A 25,124-nucleotide genomic window follows, 5' to 3' on the forward strand; every position below is an offset into this window, starting at 1 on the left:
CCATCCCACCCAGGCTGAACCCCAAAGTCTCCCCTGCCCATTGCAATGGGACTATGTGTCCTTCCTAGACAAAGAACCTTCAATCCCGGACACAATTATGAGATTATTTTCACTGCTATCCTTCTAAAAGCAGTGAAGCGACCACCAAAAGCAGCACGTTTTTGTCCCTTCCGGGAACGCTACCACACCACCCAACCCACCATTACCAGAGACGCCTTCCCCTTTGCAAAACCTCCTTCAGCAAGTGGCAGAAGCAGAGCAGGGCAAAAGCCCCTCCAAGCAAACCTTTTGGGAGTGTGTCGGCCAAGCTGAGGGCTGCCAGGGTGAGGACGTGCACCAGGGGCACCTTCAGCAGGTCATTCATATTTGATACAGAAGGCATCTGGCTTCTTCAGGCGAGGCGTGCAGAGCTCCTGGCCGGCTGCATTTCAGATGGCGGTGCGCAAGAAGAGCTTGTCCGCTAATGACGGAGCAGGGTCTGTGGGATCTAAGTATAATCAGGAATTCTCCCACCCGGCAGGGGTGATGGACATGGCCAGCTGGTGAGTATCCACTTCGGTCAGTGTGAAAGCGTGGGGCTCGTGAAACAAGAGAAAGCAAATCCCTTCTGAATTCCTTCTAAGCAAACAGAGAGGAGTACAATGGGCAAATGCATTTCCAGGGCAGTACCCTAACCCAGCGCTGCGAAATCACCAGGCATTTATTTCAGCACTGTGTAAGTGCAGTAGTGGAAAAAATGCTTGCCACTGGATTTTCATTCAGCCTAGACCCCCTCTTTTTTGTTTTTTCTCCTCTCTCTCTCACATGCACTCCCTCTGTCTTATTATAAACTTTGATGATTGGCTGCAATATGCCACCTGTTGCCCTGCTGATAGCATTTCTTTTCTTAACAGATGCATTTGCTGGAGCGGGAGAGGTTGGCATTGGGCGATGAAAGTGCCCTTCTTTGCCAAGGAGACTGTCAGTTTTTGAGAACTGCTGCAGCACACTGAAAAAGCAGAGCCTTGTCCTGGAAACATACCCTGAAACAAGTGAATAACCACAGCAGGAGAGACCTTTATACCCTGGGAGAAAAGGACCATTTCATTTCAACAGCAGCAGCAGCTCAGGGGATTTGGGCATGGGTAGAGGCATTGCCATAGGGAAATATGACTATTGGGTACTGACATTATTAATCCCTCAGAAATATCTTATTATCCACCAGGTTTCTGCCTAAAGAGAAAGACTGAAAATGAGAGCTCATTTTCTAGGAAGCTTTAAAGGAGCATCAGACTTGCAGCAATCTCCTGACTAACTCTGTCTTGCCCCATCCTAGCACAGCGGTCTACATGACATCATCCTTTTAAAAAATGTCAAGTCATTTGCACTCCCTATTTTTCCAGCATAAATATTTGTATGAAGAGTGTTTGCAATCAGTCTTGCCACTGGAAAGGCTGATGTGGGGGCAACATCTGCATGAGCAGAAGAGAAAAAGATGAGTAATCAGGCTGGGGAGAATCTAATTGATGATGATGCCCTGGGAACATGACTCCAGATACTTTTCATCACGTTATCAGCAGAGCAGATGTGAGCTTTGCACTAAAAGGCATGGTTTGAGGAAAGCGAATGTGCAGTCATAACACATCACAGTAAAAGGTACTTACAGATCTCTGGAATTTCCTTATTTGCTGAACCTCTCAGTTTCAACCACTTCTTAACAGTCGTTTCTGCAATAAATGTACGTAGTTCAGCAATCCTTCCTCTGAGGAGCAAATGGAGTAAAGCTGGCCGGAGCTATGTGTGTGTGAATCCCAATGGTTTGGCATGGTGTGATAATGGCAGTGTTACTACGGGGACACACAATGGCTGACCAGGAGCAAAGATCCCTAGACAAGTGCTCCTCTGAAGATGAATAAAGGCAGAAGCACTCGCCGAACATGTGTTAAAGATCTTCCAGGAATTCTGGAGCTAGTAACAACAACAAAGCAAAACAACAAGACAACAACGAAACAACAATAATCCTACAAGGGAACAGAGAAATCCTGACTTATGGCTGAACTTACAAATATTTCTTTTGTTTCGTTTAAGTCCAAACACATCCAATTAATCTGCTCCATAGAAATGCAACTTGGTCTTTTAGGGTAAAATTCTCTCCACGGAGGGACTTGACCAAAGACCTCTACATCACTGGATTCCTGTCTGGACTGTGTTATGAGAGCTTTGAATCTGCAACATCCCATACAAGTCCAAAAATTAAGCTTTCCCTTTTACTTGCCCGTTACAGCAATTTAGAAATGACACTGACAGCAATGGCTGTTAAATGTTAATAATGTCTTTGCATTTTTAGGATTACCAAACTATTCCTAACCTCTCATTTCCTCTGCTTTATAAATTTTTATTAAGGACCACTGTAAGCTACACTGGTCTACACTGAAAGGATGTAAATTTACGTTATAAATGCGAGTAGAGAGGATACACGTGCACAAGGTAGAGTTATTTTGTTCTCCAGTTACACATGACATACAGCTAACAAACAATATATATGGGAAGCTGGTGAACATCTGTGTCCATCATGGAAAGATGTTTCTGTACAGAGTGAAATCAGTGGAAGTGAAATACTGGTGACATCAAAATTTCTTTGATTCCAAGCATTTTCCAGGCTTACCTTATAAAAGTAAAATGCTCCTTTAATTTTTACTCCCAGTAGTTATGAGTTTGCTGTTTGTTGGTTGTTGGTTGTTGCGGGGGGGGGGGGTGTTCTAACAAAGCTGATATGCATACAGTTTACAGCTAATTGTTATTTACAGCTGTTGTTATTTGTAGTCACGCCTCAAGGCCTTTGCCAAGAGGAAGTCCCAGCAGCCTACACAACTAATAACTAGAAGCAGTCCCTGGTTTTCCGGGGTTGCAGGTGAAGCTTTGTTCTCACAAAGATTTGTGCACCTGCTTAGGTCTCTGTACTGCAAACACCTCCACAGAAGTCAGTTCATGAAGTTCAGGATGCAAAGACAAGGTGCGCTGCAGCATTCATTCATCTAGCTACCTTTTTTTCCCTTTGCAAATTGTTAACACGGTGACTTTTAATAAATACAATAGTCAGAATTTTTGAGAGTTTGCTGAATAGTTCAGATAATTGTCTTCCCATTAATTAATTGCTTGGCATCTTCCCACCATGATGAGGGGAAATTTGCCCTTTACTCTTTGCAGGAAAGGATGATGACAGATCTTTTCTCAGTACACCTCTTCTCTCTCTCCTTCTAAGTGCTCTGCTGGAGGCTGAGAGTTTTACACGCTAATGCAACATGATTTGATCACCAGATACTTTGAAAACTGCCTTTTGCCCTACATCACCATCTGGGTTGTCTTCTCCCTTGGTAGTCCCAGATGTTCATCCAAGTAGACAGGCTAGGGCAGGTATTTCTAGCAGAAACTGTCCAGGCAGGGAACAAACTCCTTCTACAGAGGGACCCAATGAAGTTGCTTTGGCCATGGCCCCAGTCACCCAGCGTGTGGTGATTCACACAGAAATACCCAAATCAGCACTAATCCAGCCTGACCAGTGTCCATTTTAATGAAGTGTTGTGAATGTCTGTGCTGGCAACCTACTTGAGTAAATACACGGACAACCAGTCTTCAGCTTTGGTGCTGCCGGTCCTGCAGCCACCCTTTTGAACACAACAGACACATAGTCTCTGAAGCATGAGACCAGATCTGAGGCCTTATACAACAGGCCAAGCTATTTTTACTTGCTTTTCAGCAGCAATAAGAATCCCTAAAAATTACTAAGTCGCTAGTATTCAGCTCAATTCATATATGTAACAATCAAGCCAGGAAAAGAGCGAGCCTTAACCTGCCAAGGTAACAGATGAGTACAGACACAAAAGACAAGTAGTCTTCAAACCCCAACCCCAACCTTGAAACCCAGGTTCCAAGTCTCTTCCACTCAGCCCAGAGCCCAGAAGGACCTATACTGTGTGGCCTTTCCCTCAGATACATGCACGCACTTGCCCCTGCATGCACTAACCCTGTGCTTGGTGTCCCTTTGCTGCTTCCCTCCTCAAAGCTGCTGGCCTCTCAGACACAGGGGTCCTCACACAACATTTGACAGTGAAACCCATCTGACCACCTGGGCCTGCTCGTGTGCCTTCCTACACAGAAATCAATCAAGGTCACATTGCCATAGAGATATGGGCACAGCAGTCGTCCCAGTCTGCCCTGCCCACAGTCGGCAGTACCTAAATGCAGCACACACTCCTGGGTGTATGTCATAGAAAGGGCATCTCTGACAATGCATGCTAGCATTTGGGGAGGAGGTAAACACTGGGTTAGCTGTTTTATTACACATTGCAACCCGCTTCTTTACAGTAGCCCTGAGTGTAAGCAGCTGTTACAGCCACCGGCTCCAAGGCATTTAACCCAACCTGCAAGACACATATGGGCAGTAAGGTATCATTGCTTGTACCAGTAATAGCAAATGCTGTATTCAGCGTAACATGTGAGGGAATAAGCTATGCTGCTGCAGTTCTTCACCCTGCACTTGTGGGGTTTGGTTTTGGTTTGGTTTTGGGGTTGGTTTTTTTTTGGGGGGGGGTTAATTGTCAAAATGAAAGAAAGACTTTTCTCTAAAGTCCTTTAAGAAACACAGACCCGTCCCAAAGCCCCACTTACTGTGTTTAAGTTGCAGGGTTTCAGGTGCGCTTGGCTTGGCCTCTGCCCTCAGCCATCTGGACCAATCTCTGACCTCCTACTAATATTTCAACACTTACTGAGCTCTGATGCTTGACTCTAAAATGGTCCCCTTTTCTTCTCTTGAGATGTTGTGGGTATTGGGAAACCTAAGATTTGCATTAATGTCTTGCTATCATCTTGCTATAAACTGTCCTGTAATTTTTCAGCTCGCAAGATCTGCCAGTACTGACTAATGCTCATCTAATCTGCTGTGCTATGTTTTGTGGTGGGGCAAAATTATGTAGTGTTATGAGATGTGATTACTGTAGTGAAATAGTGTAAATAATGTAATGAAAGAGGAAGATCCCTTGTCAGGCAGCTAGCTGACTGTGCACTGGCTTATAGAGCACAGACGGTCAGCTGAATGCAGGTGTTTTGTAATAAATGAAATTCATTTCTCTGCTGGGAGACCTGTCCCCCATTTCACCTCACTGCCCAGAGCAGCCAGCCCCAAACCATAACATAGGGAAATCTCCCATCCTTGATAATCCTCTCCTCTCCGCAAGAATAATGCTGTTGCTGTGCTGAGCTGGGGCGATTCAGAGATGCCCATGTTTCCCCAAACAGGGATGCCACAGGCAAGCACACCCCTTGCTCCCCAGCCTCTGATTTCAGTCCTTCATCCTCTGGCTGCCGTCAGAAGAGTGCAGTCTGTGGGGCTAGGGTGGCTGCTGACGCATGAAACCTGCTCTCCATCACATGGTACCACAACTCCGCAAGCGAGAAACAAGACCTGCATTTAGAAACAGTTGTAGCAGAGCCCTGAGTGAAACCCCTAGGGAAGGAGGCACTTGGTGTGGATTTCCAGGCCACAGGGACCACACGACAGAGAACATGTCCTGCAGAATCCCTTCTTGCAGAAATGAGGACGTGCTTCAGGACAGGAATGTGTTAGGTGTATAACATATCCCATTGACTTCGATCCCAGAATACTGCACCTTGTAAAATCTCACTCTCACCAAGAAATACATTCAACCTCAGCTTGATCCGATGGTAATATTAGCAGTTATTACATGAATACAGGCACTATGAAATAGCATCTGGCTATTTCATACCAGAACTCCTGTGACTAATATTTTAATTATTGTCAGCACCTCTTTAAAAAAATCCAAACTAAAACGAAGGAAAAGCACAATGAAATAAATCTATATACTGTGATGCCTCATGTGTCAGATTGAAAATGTTTGATTTTCAATTTTTGGCTGTTATTATTTGTTGTGCTTGATTGCTGTTTTAGAGTGTGGAGGAGCAAAAGCCAAGAAGCAGTAGTTATAGGCATGCGACAAGCAAGCAACCAGTTCAGTTTCATATACACAACCTCTAGCACAACTGCCTTCAAGTGGAAGACTGTGGCCCTGTACACTGTGTAGAAATTAGCTTTCCTAAGTGATTTGTATTCATAGGCCTGTAAATACCTTTCCCACCCATCACTATGGCATCTCTGAAATGCCACAGCATCTCTCCAGAGCCAAATAGGATCTGGGAGGTGTTACAACATATGGGCGTGGTATGAGGAAACACTCAGGTTTCAAAAGTACCTGCACCCATGCAATAGCATGTCTGCCAGTGGAACAGGACACCTGAAACGGAGCTGCCACGTCCTGCCAGCTGATGGCAGGTTGCCACGACCGGTTGCAAGAGGTGTGCAACACACAAGTTCCAGGGGCATCCTATCCCCTTTCATTTCACTGAACCATGTGCAGCATGCTGCAACATGCGGAAGAGCTCCACGAGTTTTTTCTGGATGAGACAGATAGCTTTTTTCTGTTGCTGTGATAGGAGGAAGAACTTTGCACCATGTGTAGCCCAGGAGTAACTGCTGACATTTTTAGACACTGTACCATATATGCTGAAAAAAATTTGGGGGGGCTTCAGCTATATGCATTAAAACCAAGGAACTAAATTCTGCTCTGAGTTAACCCCAGGCAACCCCACTGACGTCAATGGAGTGTAACTGAGAGCAGAAGGTTGCCTGTGATCTTTATTTCTTAAGAGTTCACCTGCTGCTCATTTGAAGCCATAATCCTTGGTGACATCCCAGTCATTTCTATTGGAGAGAGGCTTGTACTGCAGAGATCAGGTCCCAGTGTGAACTTCACTCAATGCAGAGTTCTTGGATATAGTGTTTTGGACCATCCCAATATCTACCTACATCTATCTACCCAATATCTATCCACTGCTACAGCAGTCTCGTTGGCTGCTATTTAAACACTGCTGTCTATTATTTGGAAGCGCCACAATTAGCATGGCAATGTATGTGGATATGTCTCCTTAGTCAAATGGCGGGTGTTTAGCTGAAAGATGTGTCTGACACACTCAGCACATTTAACAGCAAACACTGCAATAGTGAAATGCACCCCAATTACTGACATGAGGCAAGAAATGAGAGCAGAACCAAAGACGTAAGCCTCAGGAAAATGTCCTTAGCAATGCACAGCTCCCAGTGGACGACAGGCTCCTGCGCCAGTTGCAGGGGGACTGCACCCATGGTACTGCTTTCAACACAACCACGGGCGGGTTCTGTGCCCCGGCAGCATAATCATGCTCGCACACCCCTCCGCAGCCTTTGCAGGGCTGCAAAAAAGCCTGAGGGGCACACAGGGTGTTGAGAGGGAGAGTCCAGGAGCCCCTAGGACACTACAAAAGAGGGATAGGTATGGAATTCTGCACATGCCTGACAAGCTTAGGGAAGAAGACTAGACAGTGAGAAGAAACTTCTGCAGGCTCTGCATAGCAGGTGGCATTTGTGACCATCCATGAGATGTTATGCTCTCCTGCCCCATGTTTATAAGCACTGTCCAATATTTTTCCTTAGGAGTTGGTTTAGTCAGAGCTAAAGAGCTAGAGCATAGAAGACCTAATCCAAAACACTGGCATATCCACAGGATCAGTCCATTAACTTCAGTGGACTTGGCCTGAGGGTCCTGTCCCTTCCTGTTGTTGACATAGCATCATTAAACCTGTTTGAAGCAAGGGCAATGTCCAAAGTTTGTAGGCCTGGCCCTGCAGCGCATGTGTTTGGCCAGCACAATGTACATCTGTCACTTAGGATAATGTGAATAATTAATGAATAGTGCATCAGCAGTACAGCTGGTCAGGAGATAATACACAAAGGGGACAAGGGGTTGCACCAAAACGTAAACTGGAATTCCCTTGCACCTAACTGCTTTACTGTGCCATATCCATCTGTTGGGAAGGGAGTAGCCAAGGACAGAATTCACCTTATGCTTGAAAAGGTGTTCATAAGGCGAAACACTTTGACTCAAAAGTCATACAGGGCAGAAACCACCCTGACTAATTAAACAAGAGGCTGAGGCTCAGGCCTAGAGTCCTTCCCAAGAGTCATAGCTGCTCTGCCAAGAGGCAAGTGAATTCTCCTATATACACCTGCCCTCACCAGCTGTCCCCAGAGGACAGCTAGAGTGGGATGTTTGCACAGGGGAGGGTCCTTTCTCCCCTACACCTCCTCCATTCCACCCCAGATAGAGAGGGGCTTTCTGGTTGCTGCTTCAGAACATTTCCACCTCGGACCTTCTTCCCCCTACAGTAGCAGATTTGCTGTGGGCAGGTGGTCTCTGGGAGAGGAGGCCACATTAGGGAAACCCACATGAGTTTAGCAATGCAGATGTTCCCCAGGAGTGGTAAGATACCTGAGCATCTTTGCAGTGGCTTCACCCTGTCCCAGACATCACACTTGGCAAGCAGCAGCAAGTGCCAGTCCCCTAAACAGCTTGCAGTCAGTCAGTTCTAAGTGTCAGTTGTTTCATGGAAAGCTTTTGTCTGGGGTGTTTTCACAGTATTTGCCTTTTTTCCATGAATATCAGTAGCAGCTCTGGAGCATCTGGATGAATAAAAAATGCACTGGGCCAAATTGGTCTCTGAGGTGTCTCCTCTGACCACAGCAGGCATGCAGCAGGGCTGGATTTCCCCCTCCTCAACGCCGTGCTTAATGCGCCGCAGCTGCCGAGCAGTGCCTGCCGGCATGTCTGGAGCAAGCAGGGGCTTTCCCACGGCGGGCTCCTCGTCTTGGTGCAGTCCGAGTCTGCCAAACTGCTACACATGCGCTTGGACAGGCCACACAGCTCCACAGAGAGCCATCAGCTGTGCCCCTGGGCCCTCCCTGCCCTACACCAAGGGAGAGATTGTCGCATCCCAAATCCACGACTCTTCCCCAGCTGTTTGGGGATGCAGGAGATGGTCCATGAGATGTGCAAAGACCACCTCCTCTCTCAGCAGGGGCTGGAAATCCCACTTTCTCTGACACCAAAAGCCCAGTTCCTACTGGTATCAGTAAGACAGTTGAAGGTGCATGACAGAAAAAGCAGGATGGACTTGAATTTCCACAAAACATCTGCAGATTTCCAGCTGGTGTAAACTGTTATCGTTCCCTTGGCAATAGTTGAGCTATGTCAGTTTGTCCTTGCTGGAGAACTGGGTCTGTACTTCATATTTGATTAGCATCATTGAGACTTCAGCTGCTTGTCTTATCTGCACATCAGAGGTTCCCTGTGCAGCTGCTATGCTCTGTAAACTGCTCTGCTCTCCTGTGCCTTATCTCCGGCTGAAAAAAAAGTACTTTAGCCCATGGAGACATTTTAAATTAAGCCTCTCTGTGAAGACTTGTGCCACAGAGGTTGTATAGCATCTAAATTACAGCTTCAGTGGATGTATCTTCCTACTATAACCAAATCATACCAGAAGCTAGATTCTGCATTTTGAATGTGAAGTTTCTATTAAGCCTGAATCTTTTATAACATGATAATACCATGTGTGATGCAAAATGCAGTTTCTCTTCACGGGGCTTAGAAGAAGTGAGAAGGCTCTGTCTATAACAGCAACCACCACCCACCAGCCTATATCCATGCTGTTGAACCACACAGGATGCACAGCCTCCCAACCTGCTGGCAAGGGCCCATCCTAAAACCCAAGCCACCACTAAGAATTGTTTTAATATGGCCATGCATATTAATGCATGAGCACTGAATAGTACAGACCTTGAGCTTCCTGCACTGGGAGCATTTCCCGCTGCTGTGCAATCTACAGGTATATTCAGGGCTACAACATCCAACCGAAGTCAGGGACCCCTTTTTAATGCAGCAAGGAGAGCCTAGCATTTTAGTCCAGGTGAAAAAAATGCCTTTGGTGTATTCGGGTATTTGGCTCCTTCCCAGGGTACGTGAACCCCAGAGCTACAATCTCAACTCCTGCCAGTGTGCTTTTCACACCAGCAGGAGCAATCTGGACAGCCTTTCACAAATGACAGTCACTTTCCTTTCTACGCCCAGCTGAGTTGGGCAGCTATTAGGCAGCTGTCTACAGCTCTCTGTAGAAAGCCTAGCCCTAGCTCTGGGGGCTGTTGTCACTGGTGCCAGCTGGCGATGCTTGTCCCATGCCATGGGCTCATCTCAGTAAACCCCTCCCAAACACTGCCACCTACCCCATTTAGCCCAGAGCTGTAGCACAATAATTTGTGGTGTCACACTTTGATGGAGGCACTGTCTACTTCCCACCCAGTTCTCTCCTTTGCCTCCTACAAGCAGGGAAAAGCATTGCACAGTCCATCAGTGATTGCAAGTGGCAACACCACCCACCAGCATTGTCAGGGGTCAGACAACACGGGATGCTTTTTCTTCCAGGAGCCACCTCAGGGTGAGGAAGACGTGCTCCTGAGGCAATAGACAACTTCATCTCCCCAGATATTGTGCCAGCAAAAGGAGGAATTAATTGCACCTGTAAAGTCACAAAAGCACGTGGGATGGTTGCACATAGAGTCAAGGCGCACACATGGGTACTTCACTGCCATTATGTCCGTGTTTTCAGGCATTGGAAAAAGAAAGATCCCTGCTATCCTTGATGGAATTAGCATCCTGAAGAAAGTTCAATCATGGAAATGGTGCCAAAAGTGATATATCTAGCAACCACTTTTTTTGTAGACAAGCATGATTTTGAAACTATAAACGTGCTGCAGGACATTTGTTAAGGCACCTCCAAAGACAGATGCATGACAGAGGCTCCTGGGGGCTTGCTTCTGGAATGTCAGAAATGCATTACAGAGCTACAGTGTTCAAAACATTCAGAGAAAAAAAATCCCTGAATTAGGCAATGCTGTCAGGCTGAGGAAATAAGAAATCAAGCCGAAAAGTTGAATTATATTTGTATTTTTGAAAATACACTAGTGTCCCTCAGGCATTCAAAAATCGTAAGTCAGGTCTTAAAAAAAATCACAGTTAGCTTAAACATAATAGTTGGGGGAGTTAGTAACTTTGCATTGTCTGCACTATTAAGGGTCACATTTCTAAGTTCTTCTGGAAAAACTAGAAAATGAACTTTATTTTGTAATAAAAGCAGAGATTCTTACATAATCTTACAGCCCTAGGGGCAGAGGCATTAAGCAGAACATCAGATAATGTGATAAAATCCCAACTGTTGGAAACGCTGGAGCAAAACTAACTTGTATAGCCCTGGCAATAGGTTTGGGACCTGGTTCAAGAACCCACATCCACAGGAATAGTGTGCTCTGGTGGAGTGATTCACAGCCATAATTTTTCCAGGCTGCAGTTTTCAGACTGTAGCTGTCAGAAATTACATGATAGCCCTGTTCCAATGGAAAAAGTCTCTCTGAATAGGAGAAAAGAAAGCCCCTGAGGGACAGAATTCTGCAGTGACAAATTAACTAGCACAACAAAATGTAGAGTTTCAAAGGACCTTCTGAGGATTTAGGAGCATTACTTAGGGAGAATGAGTCCCATTGTATTTCAATAGATGCACTGGGTTCCTCTAAAACTTGTCCCTTGTGTGGGGACCCACCCCACTGTGGTAACATTCATGCATAGCATGGCTGAAACACATTTATTTATTTGCTAACAACTTGGCTTTTAAGGGGACCTAAAGTTTGGTTCAAAAGCAAGAAGTATCAGCTTCTGACACTTCCACAAGCCCTTCCAGTTGCCCGGCGTCTCCTAGGCACCGATCAGAGCTCTTCCCATCAACCAGCCCCTCATGCTGGGAGATGGCCTGGGAGCCCTGCATCTCCACCATCACAATGAGGATGGACCTGGGATGAGTTCCCAGTCTTGAAGGATGTCACCATGGACTTTGCATGGGGAGAAACAATTCCCACATTTGACAGGGGACAATTCCATATTTAGAAACAATTCCAGAAGCATGGGCTTACCCTGAATGTCACATTCTCAACATGGGATTTTTTTCTGGAACACAGGTTACTATAATCCTCTGTCAGACCTTTCATTCACTCCCTTGGATCCACCCACCCTCAGTTTGTTACCATACATCACACAGTGACCAAACGTACAGCATGTTTTTCAGAAAGTGGGTATCAACATTTCCAGCAAGTGCACTTCGTTACAATCTCTTTGCCAAGTGATGCTGCGTCTGGCCGTGGCTCTGTTACAAAAGACAGAGCACAATATTCATTTGCTAAGAAAAGGGATGCGGCTCTTCCTCATGAGAATTTGCCCTTAAAAGCAAAGATGCTACCAGTATAGCACTCTGTGCTGAAGCCGTCCCCTTCTGCTGCTCCCTGCCTGTCAGAAGCACAAAATTACACAATCTTTTCTGTGCAGCTGCTATTTGAGCAACTGTGGTAATCTCTAGACTCTCCTCTCTCTTGTGTGAGCTCAGAGGCATCATGGACACAGGCTTTGCCCCAGTCCAAGCTCCTACAAGGCTTGATAAAAGATCTGTTGCCCTTCTTGTGTGCTAGCCAAGAACTTACACCCACCAACCCGATCCACCAGCCTAGCAGGATTTAGGCTGTCACATACTGTACCTCACGCTCAGTTAGGTAAGAGAAGTTGGTGTAGGGGCTAATGAAGACCTGCTGTGCTGTGGCAATGATCCTGCTGTTTTCTCTGAGGCTGTGGTACCTGTCCATGACAGCGCAAAGCCTTCACTGATGGCCAGGCAGTATGGGAAACACTCCTTTGCCTCCATCCTGCAACTACTTAGCCCCAACATCAGTTTTGGGGGAAAAGAATAGGGACATGTAACAAGAGATTAAGTTGGGTATGACAGTAGCTACGGCTACTGCCAGGGGCATAGCACAAGGCAAGAAAGGGGTTAGCACAGGCAGCAGTAAAGAAAGCAAGTGAGAAACAAGCCCAGCCACAGCAGAGAGAGAAGGGGAAGTGAAGGATCCTAAAAGATACAGAGTTGGCCAGGGGTGTGGGCAGAAGCAGAGGTTGCCCTTGAGAGATGAAGGCATTTGGTGGGCCAGAAGTAGGTCTCACAGACCAAGGAGAATCATGCTGGTGGAGAGGATAAGCGCTTGGTGATGTCTGGCTGAATGAGACTTGGTGTGGTTACCGTGACTGCACTGGTGCATGCAACCTGCCTGCTCTGTTCTGAAATGGCACCCCTGCAATGCAAGCAAGCTCACCTGGACTTTCCCAGCAAGTGGCTGCACATCATACATTCCCAATGCTGCCTACACTAGGGTAGGTCAGAAACCCATGCTGAACACTACCGCAAAAAGAGCAGATTGATTTCTTCTTCGCTAAAGTTCAGAGGGAGATGGAGATACTTCCCTTGTTTGCTGCAATGTGAGCTAAAAAGCATAACCTGGGGATCTCAAACTGAGAAACTAAGGACCAATCAAGGGTGATCGAAGTCAGTAGAAAGTCTGCTAGAGCACAAACTACAATTCACCTTGTGCCTTTCTCACCATTCTTGTGCTGGCAGTCTGAGTTTGCTGCCAGCCTGCTGGCTTAGTAATGCTCTTTAAACCCTTACTCCAGTATGGAAGCATTAATCTAGAAGTATCCACATCAACCACTGGGCACCAGCAACAGCCAAGTCACTGTGCAACCAGTCAAAGAGACAGTGATTAAATCTTGCCAGAATAGTAGCTTTTCCATTTATTAGCTGCTGTCCTGTAAGTTACCTTGTGAGCAGCCATTTTGGTACTAGACAGCATGGAGTAAGAAATCTAGCCAGAAAATCCCTGTCTGCTGTGGCCCAAGGCATGACAGCATTTCCTTAGTTCATCCAGCACCATGAGAGAGCAGGACCAGAGGCCACGGAGAGTACCCATCACACAAGGCTCATGCACCAGTGGGTGGGAGGATAGAGCAGCAATGAAGAGGTCCAGTAGATTTTAACCATGTTGGAGCTAACTGGTGACCTGGGAGCCAGCATGAGTGGCTTGTGCATCTGGCAGGATTTTTCAAGGGACACCCTTCCTCCCCTGGCAGTGTGGCCATAAGGGTATGAAACCCTGCAGTGTTACTCAGCATGCGCGGAGCTATATCACATCCAAAGCACTTGTACTGAGCAAACCCTGACACACGGACAGAGGGATAGATGTCCTAAATGGCTGCCAAGGTGCCAAAAATTTTGTTATAGTGATGCACCTTAATTTTGATGTCTTTATTCATTAGAAACATATTAAAAAGGTTAAGTAACACCTGTAATAAAAAAAAAGATAAGTTATTGTTCAGAAGTGGATTATGAAGATCTCTTCCACTTCTTTTGCAGAGATATGCATTAATTTCAAAAGGCTTTGAATTACAACTGAGAGTCATCTAGAGAAGATTTTCCTACATAAGTTTTTCTGTGCGTTGAACATTGGCGCTACAGATCCTCATACAAAGAATTGGCAATGAATGAAAATGTAAGGAAAGTCTCCTGATTTTTAGTTGGATTCTTATCCAATCTTCAGATAATCATTCTTTAATACTGTGTGAAGTGTCTGATTTTATCTAAAAGCTATTACTTTTTTCAAGTCAATTAATAGGGATCATTGAAGATTGCCAAGTTAAACTCTCCCAAACACTAGCAAAAATAAGGGAGGCCTTAAAAAGAAAAATGCAGTCTTGGAATAATTCCCAGGAGATTTTTGGCATACAAAGCCTCTATTAAATTCAAAGTACTGATATTTCATAGGAATATGCCATGGATAATCTTCCTTTGATTTAATTATGCTCTGATTCATGGTAGTTCAAATCTAACTCAGTTTGGACTACTGAAACATCTGCAGTGGAGTTTCAGGTTTGAGGAAAGGCAACATGAATGGGATCCTGCGGTGCAGTGTCCATTTGCTGATATGAATAATAGCCTCACTTGGTACAAAATGCAACATCCCTTGTGGTTTGGTTTTAAAATGTAGTCCCTGGCAATGGCAAGTGCAAAGACTGAAGTGACTCACTTCGTGCACCACAAAGAGGCAGCACTTTAGGCACGTATCTGAAATTGTGCACTTTATTTACCTCCAGCGGGCTTGCTCTTTCAGCAAGAAACTTCTGTGGCTCACAGTATCTGAATTTCCAGGGACAGAGGCTCATAAAAGCAGTATATAGGGCATGTGCAAGTTTACTGACTAAAGAACATTTTAAGAAATCTTGAGGATGAGCTTGGGAGGTTACAACCAAATCAAAAACAGGTAAGAAGTTCAATTGTGCAATAAGGTCATTTTGGAAGGAAAATTCTGTCTATATCCAAAAAGATCCATTCCTGTGTGAGTTCCCTCCCATGCCCCTGTGTTGGCTAAAGACACAGAATAATCTGCTTCCTTTGCACATGCCCTCTGCTAAGAGGACAGGAATGGGCTTTGGATGTTGTTTAATATTCATTAAACTCGTAGAGAGCAAGACATCTATTTCCAAAAGAGTCAAGCTTGAGCTGGTTGAAGACATTTCATGGGGAACACTCAGGCCTGGTCATGTTTTTGCCTTGTGTTGAGGACCACAGCACTTAAGAAATATTGTTCTATGATGTGAAATTACATACAGTCTGGTGGGTGGTACAAATCTCTGTTTTGAACATGCAGTCTTGAGACCCTCCAGTAGTCCTAGAAACCAGCATCTGGCAACTGGATAATATTAGGCGTCCACGATACAAGGATTAAATCAAAACTATTAAGATAATTGTCCTGGGGCCCTTTGTCAGGGCATGTTCTGTTGAATTTCTTTCTGGATGATCCTGAATACTCTGGTATGAAAGCACAAGGAAATTTTTTCTCAGGCTGCAGCAGATAATGCTGTTCCTCACAGCTGAAGAGCCAGGGCACTGATGGCACACAAAACTGTGAGAAGTTAACACAATTCAACATGTCTAACAGGAGAAAGAAAATCTTAACTGCTGGGGCACCAATTCTTCCCAGTCTGGCCATTATAACAACACACAGGAAAAAACGTGGCGTTGACTTGGACTGGATGGGACCCTGTTTGGGTCCTACTGCTGCAGTCTCCATCTGTGGTGTGGCTGGCAAAATAAGACCATGGGCCTTCTGAGACTGAATATAATGCAGCTGAAAACCTTGTGCAAGTCCTTACCAGGATTTTTCATAAGCTGCTTTCATGTCTCTATCTCTGATTTCCTTCAAAAGGCATGATTCTGTCATGGGCACAGATGGGGGGAAAGTCCATTCTTTCGAAAACGGAGAACCTGGTTTGTTTCTATATTACTGTTTATTTTATGACAGTGTAAGAAGCCTGTAAATGTTGTTAAGCCAGAGTCAGTATTAGCAATGGAAATAATAACTACTGCTTTAACTGACGTTTTGTTAATGTTACTGTAGAGCTGTCTCATGAGTCATGACAGGATGGAAATTAATTTGTCACTGCTGTAGGTCTCTTTCTTTACTATAAAGCCAGTTTCTCCTCTTACATTCATCTGCTCAAGTGTCTGTAATAGAACTAATAAACCAAAAATATGCTTGAACATCCTTGTACGTGCTGCCTTCTCCATGGCCAAGACATTTCAAATGTCATTTTTCTTAGGTAATGGAACAGTTGTGTGAAAACTGAGGCCCTCGAGAAGGCATCTCTGAAATTCATGGAAAGGCTCTGGACTTCTTCAGCCTTTGAAAAGATATATTTTTACATGCTTTGCAAAATTTCTGCTTCTGAGGACTTTGTAGTAGAAAAGTTGTGCCTCCACAAAAGTGGAACTCATTTTCTATCAATTCACAGCAAAACCAGCTGTCCTCTGCCCAAACTCACCTGCCAGCATGGTGGCACATGGAGCCCGTGTGGCACCCTTGGCAACCAGCAGTGGTTCTTCATTCCTTCGCATCCTCTCCAGGATACCACCTTCTTGTGATTCAAAGTCTTCATGACGATAAGCTAAAATAGAGTGAGGCTATATAAAGAATAAGCAAAAAGATGCATATTCTACCTGGTGACCACAGGATGTCCTTGCAACAGTTGGGGCTGGAGCATAGGGCATATGAGGGAAGGCAGAGGGTGCTGCACTAGTTCAGCCTGGAGAAGAGGAGAGGAAGGGCAAACGTTATGTCCAGCCATTCTGTGGTGCACAAGAGGCAAGAGGACACAATTTGCAAAAAGGGTCATACTGGTTTACATATTCAGGAAAGTTTTTCACTGTGGGGGTGGTCAATCACTGGAAGAGGGGCTTGGAGATGTTGCCTTGGAAATACTCAAATTTTAATTGCACAAGGCACACACCAACCTGCTCTAACAGGGCCTGCTTCATGCAGGGAGTTGGACAGCCAGAGGTCCCTTCCCATCTCAGTTATTCCATGAGTTAACAAAGTCTTTGGAAGGTCCATTGGTTTGTTCCTTTGGATATCCTGTGGATATGTTTAGCCCTTTCTGTAATACACCCAGACTTCAGCAGCCTGTTCAGTCTTTAGCCAGTGGCATAACCTGCATTTCCCCATCTGGATTATAACTGAGCCAGCTGCAAACTTAGCTGACTTCACCTGGCACTCTACAGATCTGCTTTTAAACTTTTTCTGAAGAGCGAATAGTAGGAGTGCTAATGCTGAACTGTTTCTGCTGAGGAGTTTTTTTTCTCATTTTCAGAGCTTGAAGAAGCCTTTCTTTGTTGTTAAGTGATTTTATATATTCAATTTAGCCTTTACTGAAACTTGAATTTGTTGTAAGTTGGAGGAGCGTACTTTGGGGGGTTTTGTGATGTTTTAATGTCTGAAAGTGACGCAGTCAGAAAACCTGGAAGAAATTAGACTTATGATGAAAAACAACTTTTTTTGAAAACAGACTCCAGCAGTGAGGTCTGAGGAAGCCTGAGGCTCTCATCCACATGTGCAGGAATCCAGCTTTGTCCCTGGGAAAGTATGCCTACTTTCTGTGACCGACGATGAATCATAGCCAATAGCTTTCCTGCCTTGTAGTTCAAGGGCAAGACCTGAGTCCACAGCACACCTCCATCTGCTTGCTCCCTTCACCCAGGGTGGTGCACTGCTCCATGGCCCAAGCATCTTTGGGAAGATGATAGTTCACTTCCAGCATGATGCTACACTCTCCCGGCAGCTTGCTCGTAGGGCATATGCACCTACCCATGAAAGGACCTGGGGACACAGGAAATGCCAGGCTTCTTTTCATTGCTTCAAACGTGTAGTTTAACACTTAAATGTTTCATTATCCGAGGATGTGCTTTGACAATACACAGGAAATAACAGTGGGCTTTCCGTCTGCAAACTCAATTTTTCAGGTGAAATTTCAGCTCTTGAAACCAGATCCTATTGTGAAATTCCTTCCAAAGGGCTTTCTGTGAGCTTGATGCATATTCCATAAGTTCTGAAACAACACAATAACCCCCTCGTGACGTGGGTAAACTACACCATTTTCCTCATTTCACCATGGGTGTCTGGTTTTTAGCACTGCAGCAATACAGACACATAATTAAGACTTGAGAAAAAACAGAACATTGATAGTCAGTATGGTATATTGGTCAACAAGGCACTCTCTTGCATCAGGCAGAGTAGTCCTATCAGAGAAGGACCTGAAGAAGGAAACACAGACTAGGACATGCCAAACATGGCTGCTCACCTTGGGGGTTAGGAGAAGTTGGCATAACTTCTTTCTATCCCGGTGGCAGTGTCATTTAATTCAGTTCTGCTGGAATATGTTTGGACCTAGGGGGTTGTTCCCAAAAGTTCACAAAGTTTCTCTAACCACTGCCTAAGAAAAGCGTGACCACAATGTCAGTATGTTATTCACAGCTTTCACAGCACCCACAAATTAAGACCTGAAAGGCATTTTCTCAGATTGACTGAACAAGACGCCGAACAGTTGGTAGCAATCTTGAAAAGGCATCATATCCTGGCTGTTCCCTATCTCTTCCTCCATCTCTCTTCAGTCTCTTGACCCATGACTTTCACAGCATGCACCTGCATATCTTTTCCTAAGTGAATGGATCTCATCATTTGGCAAACAACACATAGCAGAAGTGGAGGAAAGCTACAAATTTATTTCAGTAGATGTTGCATTTTAGCATCTGGACTCATCATGGGTCAAATGCTATGCTGCAGTGCTGATGGAAGCCAACAGTGTGCCTCCACAAACACATGAATATTTGCTTACCTAAGCAGAGTGAGAAAACTTGGATTCTTCTTGTAGATCACAGATTATTTCTGTTGACTTGGCATAGACTGCAATAAAGATCTTTAAAACAAACAAGATCTGGCTTCTAATAGATTATTTAGGAATACATCATCTTGTCTCCTGCAAATATAGAGATGTTTAGCCACTCTTACAGACCTAAGCAGTAGAGCTAAGCATATTCAGCCTGAGATAGTTCCTAAAGCTCTTGAGATACTGTTTTTCAGAGGTGTTTTATTTTTTTCTGGGTGTATAGACACTGTCACTGAACGACATATGGAAAGATGGCCAGTGCATGATTCAAGTCAAGGAGAGTTCTCTTGCAAGTTTGGCTAGGCAAATAACTAAGTCCTATTTGTTGCTTTTGGTCTTATCAACTTACTTAGAAAATGTTCTCCTGGGTGAGAGAGTATGGGAGGAATGCCTAAGACATGAGTAAGGTCTGCAATTGTCCCTATTGCTTCTTTAAGCTGCCTGTAAGGAAGTAGCTTGCTCTTTTTGACCACCACTTCTTGGTTTCTTTGGCATATTTGCTTTGGCTGTTGTTAGCAGCACTGATTTATGACATGGGGGATATCTGTTCACACGAAATTGCATGGAGATCATTAAATCAAAGGCACAAAACACTTGTCAGATGTTCACAGCATCCAACCAATAAAATCGGAGACAGGTGTGAACCAGCAACATAGAGGACATGAGCATTTTCAGTAAAGAGCAGCTCTGACTTTCAGCTCTTCTTTTGTTTTCTCTTTACTTGCACCCCTTTCATGGAGTATGAGCTATGGAGGGGTAACAGCAAACTATCATATTTTAGAAATAGGATGGCCACTGCCTGACCTTGTCCATGAGTAAAATACAGGTACAGGCATGCTAGTAGCTTTCCCATGCGAATATTGAAAATTTTTAATTCTCCAGAAAGAATCCTTCTCCTAAGCCATGTCATATATAAAAGATATCATCCAAATATTAACCTTGCAAGAGAAACTAAGCATCTGTTCCTTAGTGTCTTCCGCACTACTTAATACCACCTCCGGCGGTTTGTTCCTTGTGAGCATACTGACATCTCCTGGTTGCGTCTGAAACTGTGACCAGCTCATGTGCAAAAGATTAGTTTCTGCAAGGGATACTCTAACTTTTTTACATAAATTGCATTGTTTTGGCTGATTCCAGGAACGTAGATCACTGAGAGGGAAGAAAAAAACAATTAGATGTGACACTTGAAAAGCAGAAGGGGTTTTTTTTAAGCCAGCTGTTTCCAAAGTGCCCGAACAGACCCTGAAGCCTGGAGCACTGCAGTTCCACCAACGGCAAGATTGAAATCTGTTTCCACCATTCACTGCCCTGTCTTCAGATGGAAATAGGTGAAGTGATTGTCTGGGGGGATGCTGACTCGGTGTGACCCAGCCTTGTCCTTCTCTACAGACCCCTGCAGATGCACTTACATGTGCATTGACCCAGACCACTGGTGTGATCATGCATGCTTAGAATATCAGTTCTGTTCATGCCAGAAAGCATTTCCAAAAAGTTGGCTAAATCAAGACAAAGGACAGCTGAGTGACCTGTGAAATTCAGGCCACAAATTATCCCTTTTGTCACTAAAAACCTTAACTTCTCCAGACAAGGAGCTTTAACAAAGTCTGAGTATGGTATGTAGATGCAATTTTTATTGTGGCTCTGGTTTCAGAAGATTCCAAGCAAAAACAAAGCTCCTGAGTGTAAACTCTTGAAATATTTTATTCAAAATACTGAAAAAAGATGGTCTGACTTTTTGTCCTTCCTTTTTTTTCTGCATTCCTCACAGGAGAGCTCTTACCTATCTTTAACTGCTTTTCTGATAAGAAAAATATCCAGACTTTTCAGCTGCTTTGTTATATTGATTTACTTGATCAGTAAATATACTCAGCTTCTTAGTAAAGCATCGCTTAGAGCTAAACCTTCTAACTATGCCTGATGGTTGAATTTTTTGTGATTCTAGTCAATGAAATTATGTTATGCAACAATTATACTGGAAGTGAGAAGAAAGTGAGAAATGTCATTTAAATTAACCAACTCTCTGCATATATGGGTAAGTTGCATTCATGTAGCCAGTTCCCAGCCATTCTGCATAAGATATAAAAAGCCTAGAGCGGGGGCTGAGTCTGAGCTCACCAAGGCATGTTTACCACCTGCCTGGTGAAGGGCACTGTGGAAAATCTTCCTGCATCTAACTTCAGTTAATTAATCTGTTTCAAGAAAATTTAACCCTGGGAGCTGGTCCTTGATCATGTCTGAGGTGGGAGTGTTGTCTTTCTTAAGGTCCCAGTGGTGCTGGAGGCTTGCAGAGAATGAGGGAAGACCGAGACAGCCACACTTGCTCCCTCCACAAAGCCAGAAAGAAGCAGAGCTGGGATGCTGCGGAAGGCTGAGGGCAGTGGAAGTGATTTTGAGGCCATACTGCGGGCAGCTTGGTGGGTTTTTTTCACCAAAGACCTGAAAAGGAAGGCCTGGCAAAAAGGCTCTGGAAGAAGCAAGCCTCAGAGCTGACACTCTGCGTTATTGCTGACCCTCCTCTAGACCTAGTGCTGTGATCGGCATTCCCACTGAGCAGTGACCCCGAGGGGGCGTCCCATGGGGACGGCCACGCTTCCTTTTCCTCACCCTTTGGCAGGAGATGGACTCCCATGCCGATCAGAAGAGCCAACAGAGCACCAGCATCAGTGGAAGCTGTAATAAAAGGGAATAGACAGGGATATGAAGAGGAAATCCAGCAGATACAATACTTGGCTGTGGCGATTGTTCACACACTACTGATTTGTCGTGGAGCTACTCCAACTCAGTCGTGCAAGTTTTCTCTTGTGGGTTTAATGGAAAAAGACCTTTTTCCCTGAGAGTGGTATTCATGGGGAATAGGGGAAACAAGAAACAGGGATGCGCTTAACATAAGCAAAGATTATGTGACCAATTTCTAGCTCTGTCAAGCAGTGAAAAGTAGATCAGGTGTTCACAAAACAGTCATACATTAGGCATGCAAACATCATATAACAACAGTTGCTGTGTCTACGCATGGAGCTGGTGGCTGGACAGCAGCACTTGGCAAAGGCCAAGCCTGGGGAGCCTACAGCCACTCACCATGGGGCACTTTGCCTCCCTCATGGGTCGGGGTGTCCCATCCACACCAGCAGACGGCTGCACAGGCAGCTGCCATGCTCTTTCCCTGGCTGGCCTGCATCACTGTCCCCAGGGAAGTAGCATCCAAAACACGTAAGGCCAAAAAGTGCTCATCTAGGGATGGAAAGCCGTTTCTAAACCCTCTCTCTGCTTGAGACAGGAGGAAGGTAACCTGAAGGCACTGGGACCAGTCAGTATGCTGGGGAGCAGGCCCAATATTCATCCGTGTTCATCAAAACATGCAGGACTGTTGTGCCTAAAGCCAAATCAGCCTTTGTGGATAGCAAGGGGTGAGGATAAGTCTAGGGCTCAGGTTGTAATTGTCATCCAGGTCCCTGTATTGATGCTTGTTACACTGCAACTTAATTCCCTCAGAGAGGCCCTTGTTACTGTAGGGGACGTGGTGCAGGAGGCAAACTGCATGTGCCAGAGGGGTTGTACGGTGTGGTATAACAGGGGAAGAGCTGTTGCTTGCTCACTTCAGTGCCTCCTGAAAATAAAATTTTAAAAAAGCAGACATCTTGTGAGAGAGACTATTTAGTTTTCATAAGAGCTCACAGATGAGGCTACATTGAATGGTTAGTTACATCTTTCATTAGCCACAGGACATTGCCTGCCTCCCCAGAAAAGTGTATTCCAGCTGGGGAGACTTAAAATGAGCTATTCATGGCTGGAAAGCTCAAAGTGTTTATTCCAAAGGAAAAGGCTGGAGATTGGGTCATTCCTATTAATGTTTAGGGTGTACTGCTCTTAACTCCAGCCTTTCAGAAGTTGTAAAGAGTGTTTTACTCCAAGGAAGTCCCATGCTGCAGTCCTCAGCAAGATCTGCGCAGTGCCTCAGCGCACACCCAGTCTGCTGCATTTTAGTTATTTTGTGACAGGTTTTCCTAAGAGCACAAGAACTTCCAGGCTTGGAGAGATGTGAGCAGCCTTTAGAGGACAGGGAGTTTTCTCTCAAAAACATGTGAGACTTCACTGTTTACAATCTGTGTTTATAACGTGTCATAAAATCCATGCCAGCCCCTTCTCCTGGCTTTCTTTCCCGGCTTGGCTGAACCTTAATGATGCCCACACAGGAGAGGCTCTGGCAGAGTGCATGGCCACCCACAGCAAAGGTTGCCATGTGTGGGCTCCTTTGATCTGGGTGGCGGGCAGACTTTGTGACAGAGGGAGCAACAAGTAAATGTCAAGCTGTCAGCTCTGGCCAGAAATAAGCCTTGTGGGGAGTGGAGTGCATAGCCGGGTGGAGAGGCTACCCTGCAGGTTTGGCCTCTCTTGGATCTCTAAGGTGCTCTCCCCAGCCATCTCTATAATGTAGCATCTCATCCTTCCCTAGGCAATATCAAAGGCCTGGGGAGGGGGAAGGGATCAAAGTAAAATTACTATAATATGTTGTTTCAAATCATAAAGTCCCCGACAAGGGGAAAATAAGAGCAGCAAAGGGAAGTCACCCAAAATTGGCCCTGGGAAAAGATCTTATCTGCTTCAAGCAATTTTGGATCAGCCCTTCAAAGCCCTTCATAATTAGATTTTGTCCTCATCCTTTTCAACATCATTCTCTGACCCTTCACCTAAAATGTTGTGACACCAATATTTCTGATAGATCTCTTTGCTCATGCATCTACCAGGGCCTCAACTGCAGGGCCGCCTCCTGTGGCTCAGTTCTGATGTAAGTGATCGCGGATGCTGCAACCAGGCAGATAGAACAGGAGATGAGAAAAGAGAGGGACAATATATTACTTTACAGCCTCTTCAGCTGACAACACTGTTTATTCTTCCACCATCCAGAAATGGAGAGGAAAAGATCTCGAACTTCTGAAAAACAGCAATAATGGGCTGAAACAGGAACAAAATCTTATTGATCTTTAAATGAAACTGAGTATTTATGGAGTCAGATTCCCTTTGGATAAACATAATTTTAAGTGTTGAAATGGCACAGTTTGACACTTCAAACAACATGCATTTCTGAGAAAGTTGCTTTAAACCATCTGTTGTCTTGCGGTCCCAAAACAGACTGATCTTTCTGGAAAAGACTTCATCGGGAAACTGCCACTTATTGTTGCCTAGTGTGCAGTGCTGGGCTTTTCCCTGCCTCCCAAATGATGAGGAGACATGAGATTATGCCTTCAGACAGAAGTGTCTGGCTGCTTGCTTTCTTGACTTCCTTTTCCTCATTTGTGCTGCTTATTTTAATCACTTGTGGGTGGAATAAAAATGCTTGAAGAATCTCAGTAACTGGTGGGTGCTCAGATTCTGCTCAGAGCCCTTGGCTACTAGTGCAGTTTCAGACATTGTTATGTCTATAGTATGTAAATATTTGTAGCCTGCATAATTTTAAGCCTTACTTTGTATCCACCTCCACACCTTGAGTTCTGGATATGCAAAAAGATGGACTCACAGAATCATTTAGGTTGGAAAAGACCTTCAAGATCGAGTCCAACCATGAACCATGCCCACTAAACCATGTTCTGAACTGCCTTGTCTACATGCTTTTTGAATACCTCCAGGGATGGTGACTCAACCACTACCCTGGGCAGCCTGTTCCAATGTCTGACAACTCTTTCAGTAAAGAAATTTTTCCTAATATCCAAGCTAAACCTCCCTGCCACAACTTGAGGCCATTTCCTCTCATCCTACCTCCAGCCACCTGATAGAAGAGACCAGGACCCACAATCATACAGCATGCAGCAATATCTTTAAACTGTTTTTTTCTTTTCCTTTTTTTTTTTTTTTTTTTAGGTATATTGGAAAGCACAGCTCTGACTTACTCCTTAGTTTTAATCAATCTTCACCAGTAGTTTCAAGCACTCTCTGTTCAACAGAACCAGACGGGGACTCACAAAAATTGGTCTTTTTCAGGTTTGGATCACGTTTTAAGAGAGCAGTTGTGTTTGTGACCGTCCAGGAACTGCTGTTGCTTGTGAGCTGTCTGCAGTTTCACCAGAG

At 44.8% G+C, this 25,124-nt stretch overlaps 1 protein-coding gene across 1 annotated transcript in view; it reads right to left on the bottom strand.

Moving 5' to 3' along the window:
* MUSK (muscle associated receptor tyrosine kinase) overlaps positions 1-447 on the bottom strand; it is a 56,763-nt gene extending 56,316 nt beyond the window's left edge. Inside the window, exon 1 of the mRNA XM_075020366.1 lies at positions 286-447. Within this exon, the coding sequence (XP_074876467.1) occupies positions 286-382 (97 nt within the window). The 5' untranslated portion in view covers positions 383-447. The remainder of the gene's footprint in view (positions 1-285) is intronic.
* Between the last annotated feature and the right edge of the window lie 24,677 nt (positions 448-25,124).

The sequence above is a fragment of the Buteo buteo genome, chromosome Z (genome assembly GCF_964188355.1).
Source record: "Buteo buteo chromosome Z, bButBut1.hap1.1, whole genome shotgun sequence".
NCBI lineage: Eukaryota > Metazoa > Chordata > Aves > Accipitriformes > Accipitridae > Buteo > Buteo buteo.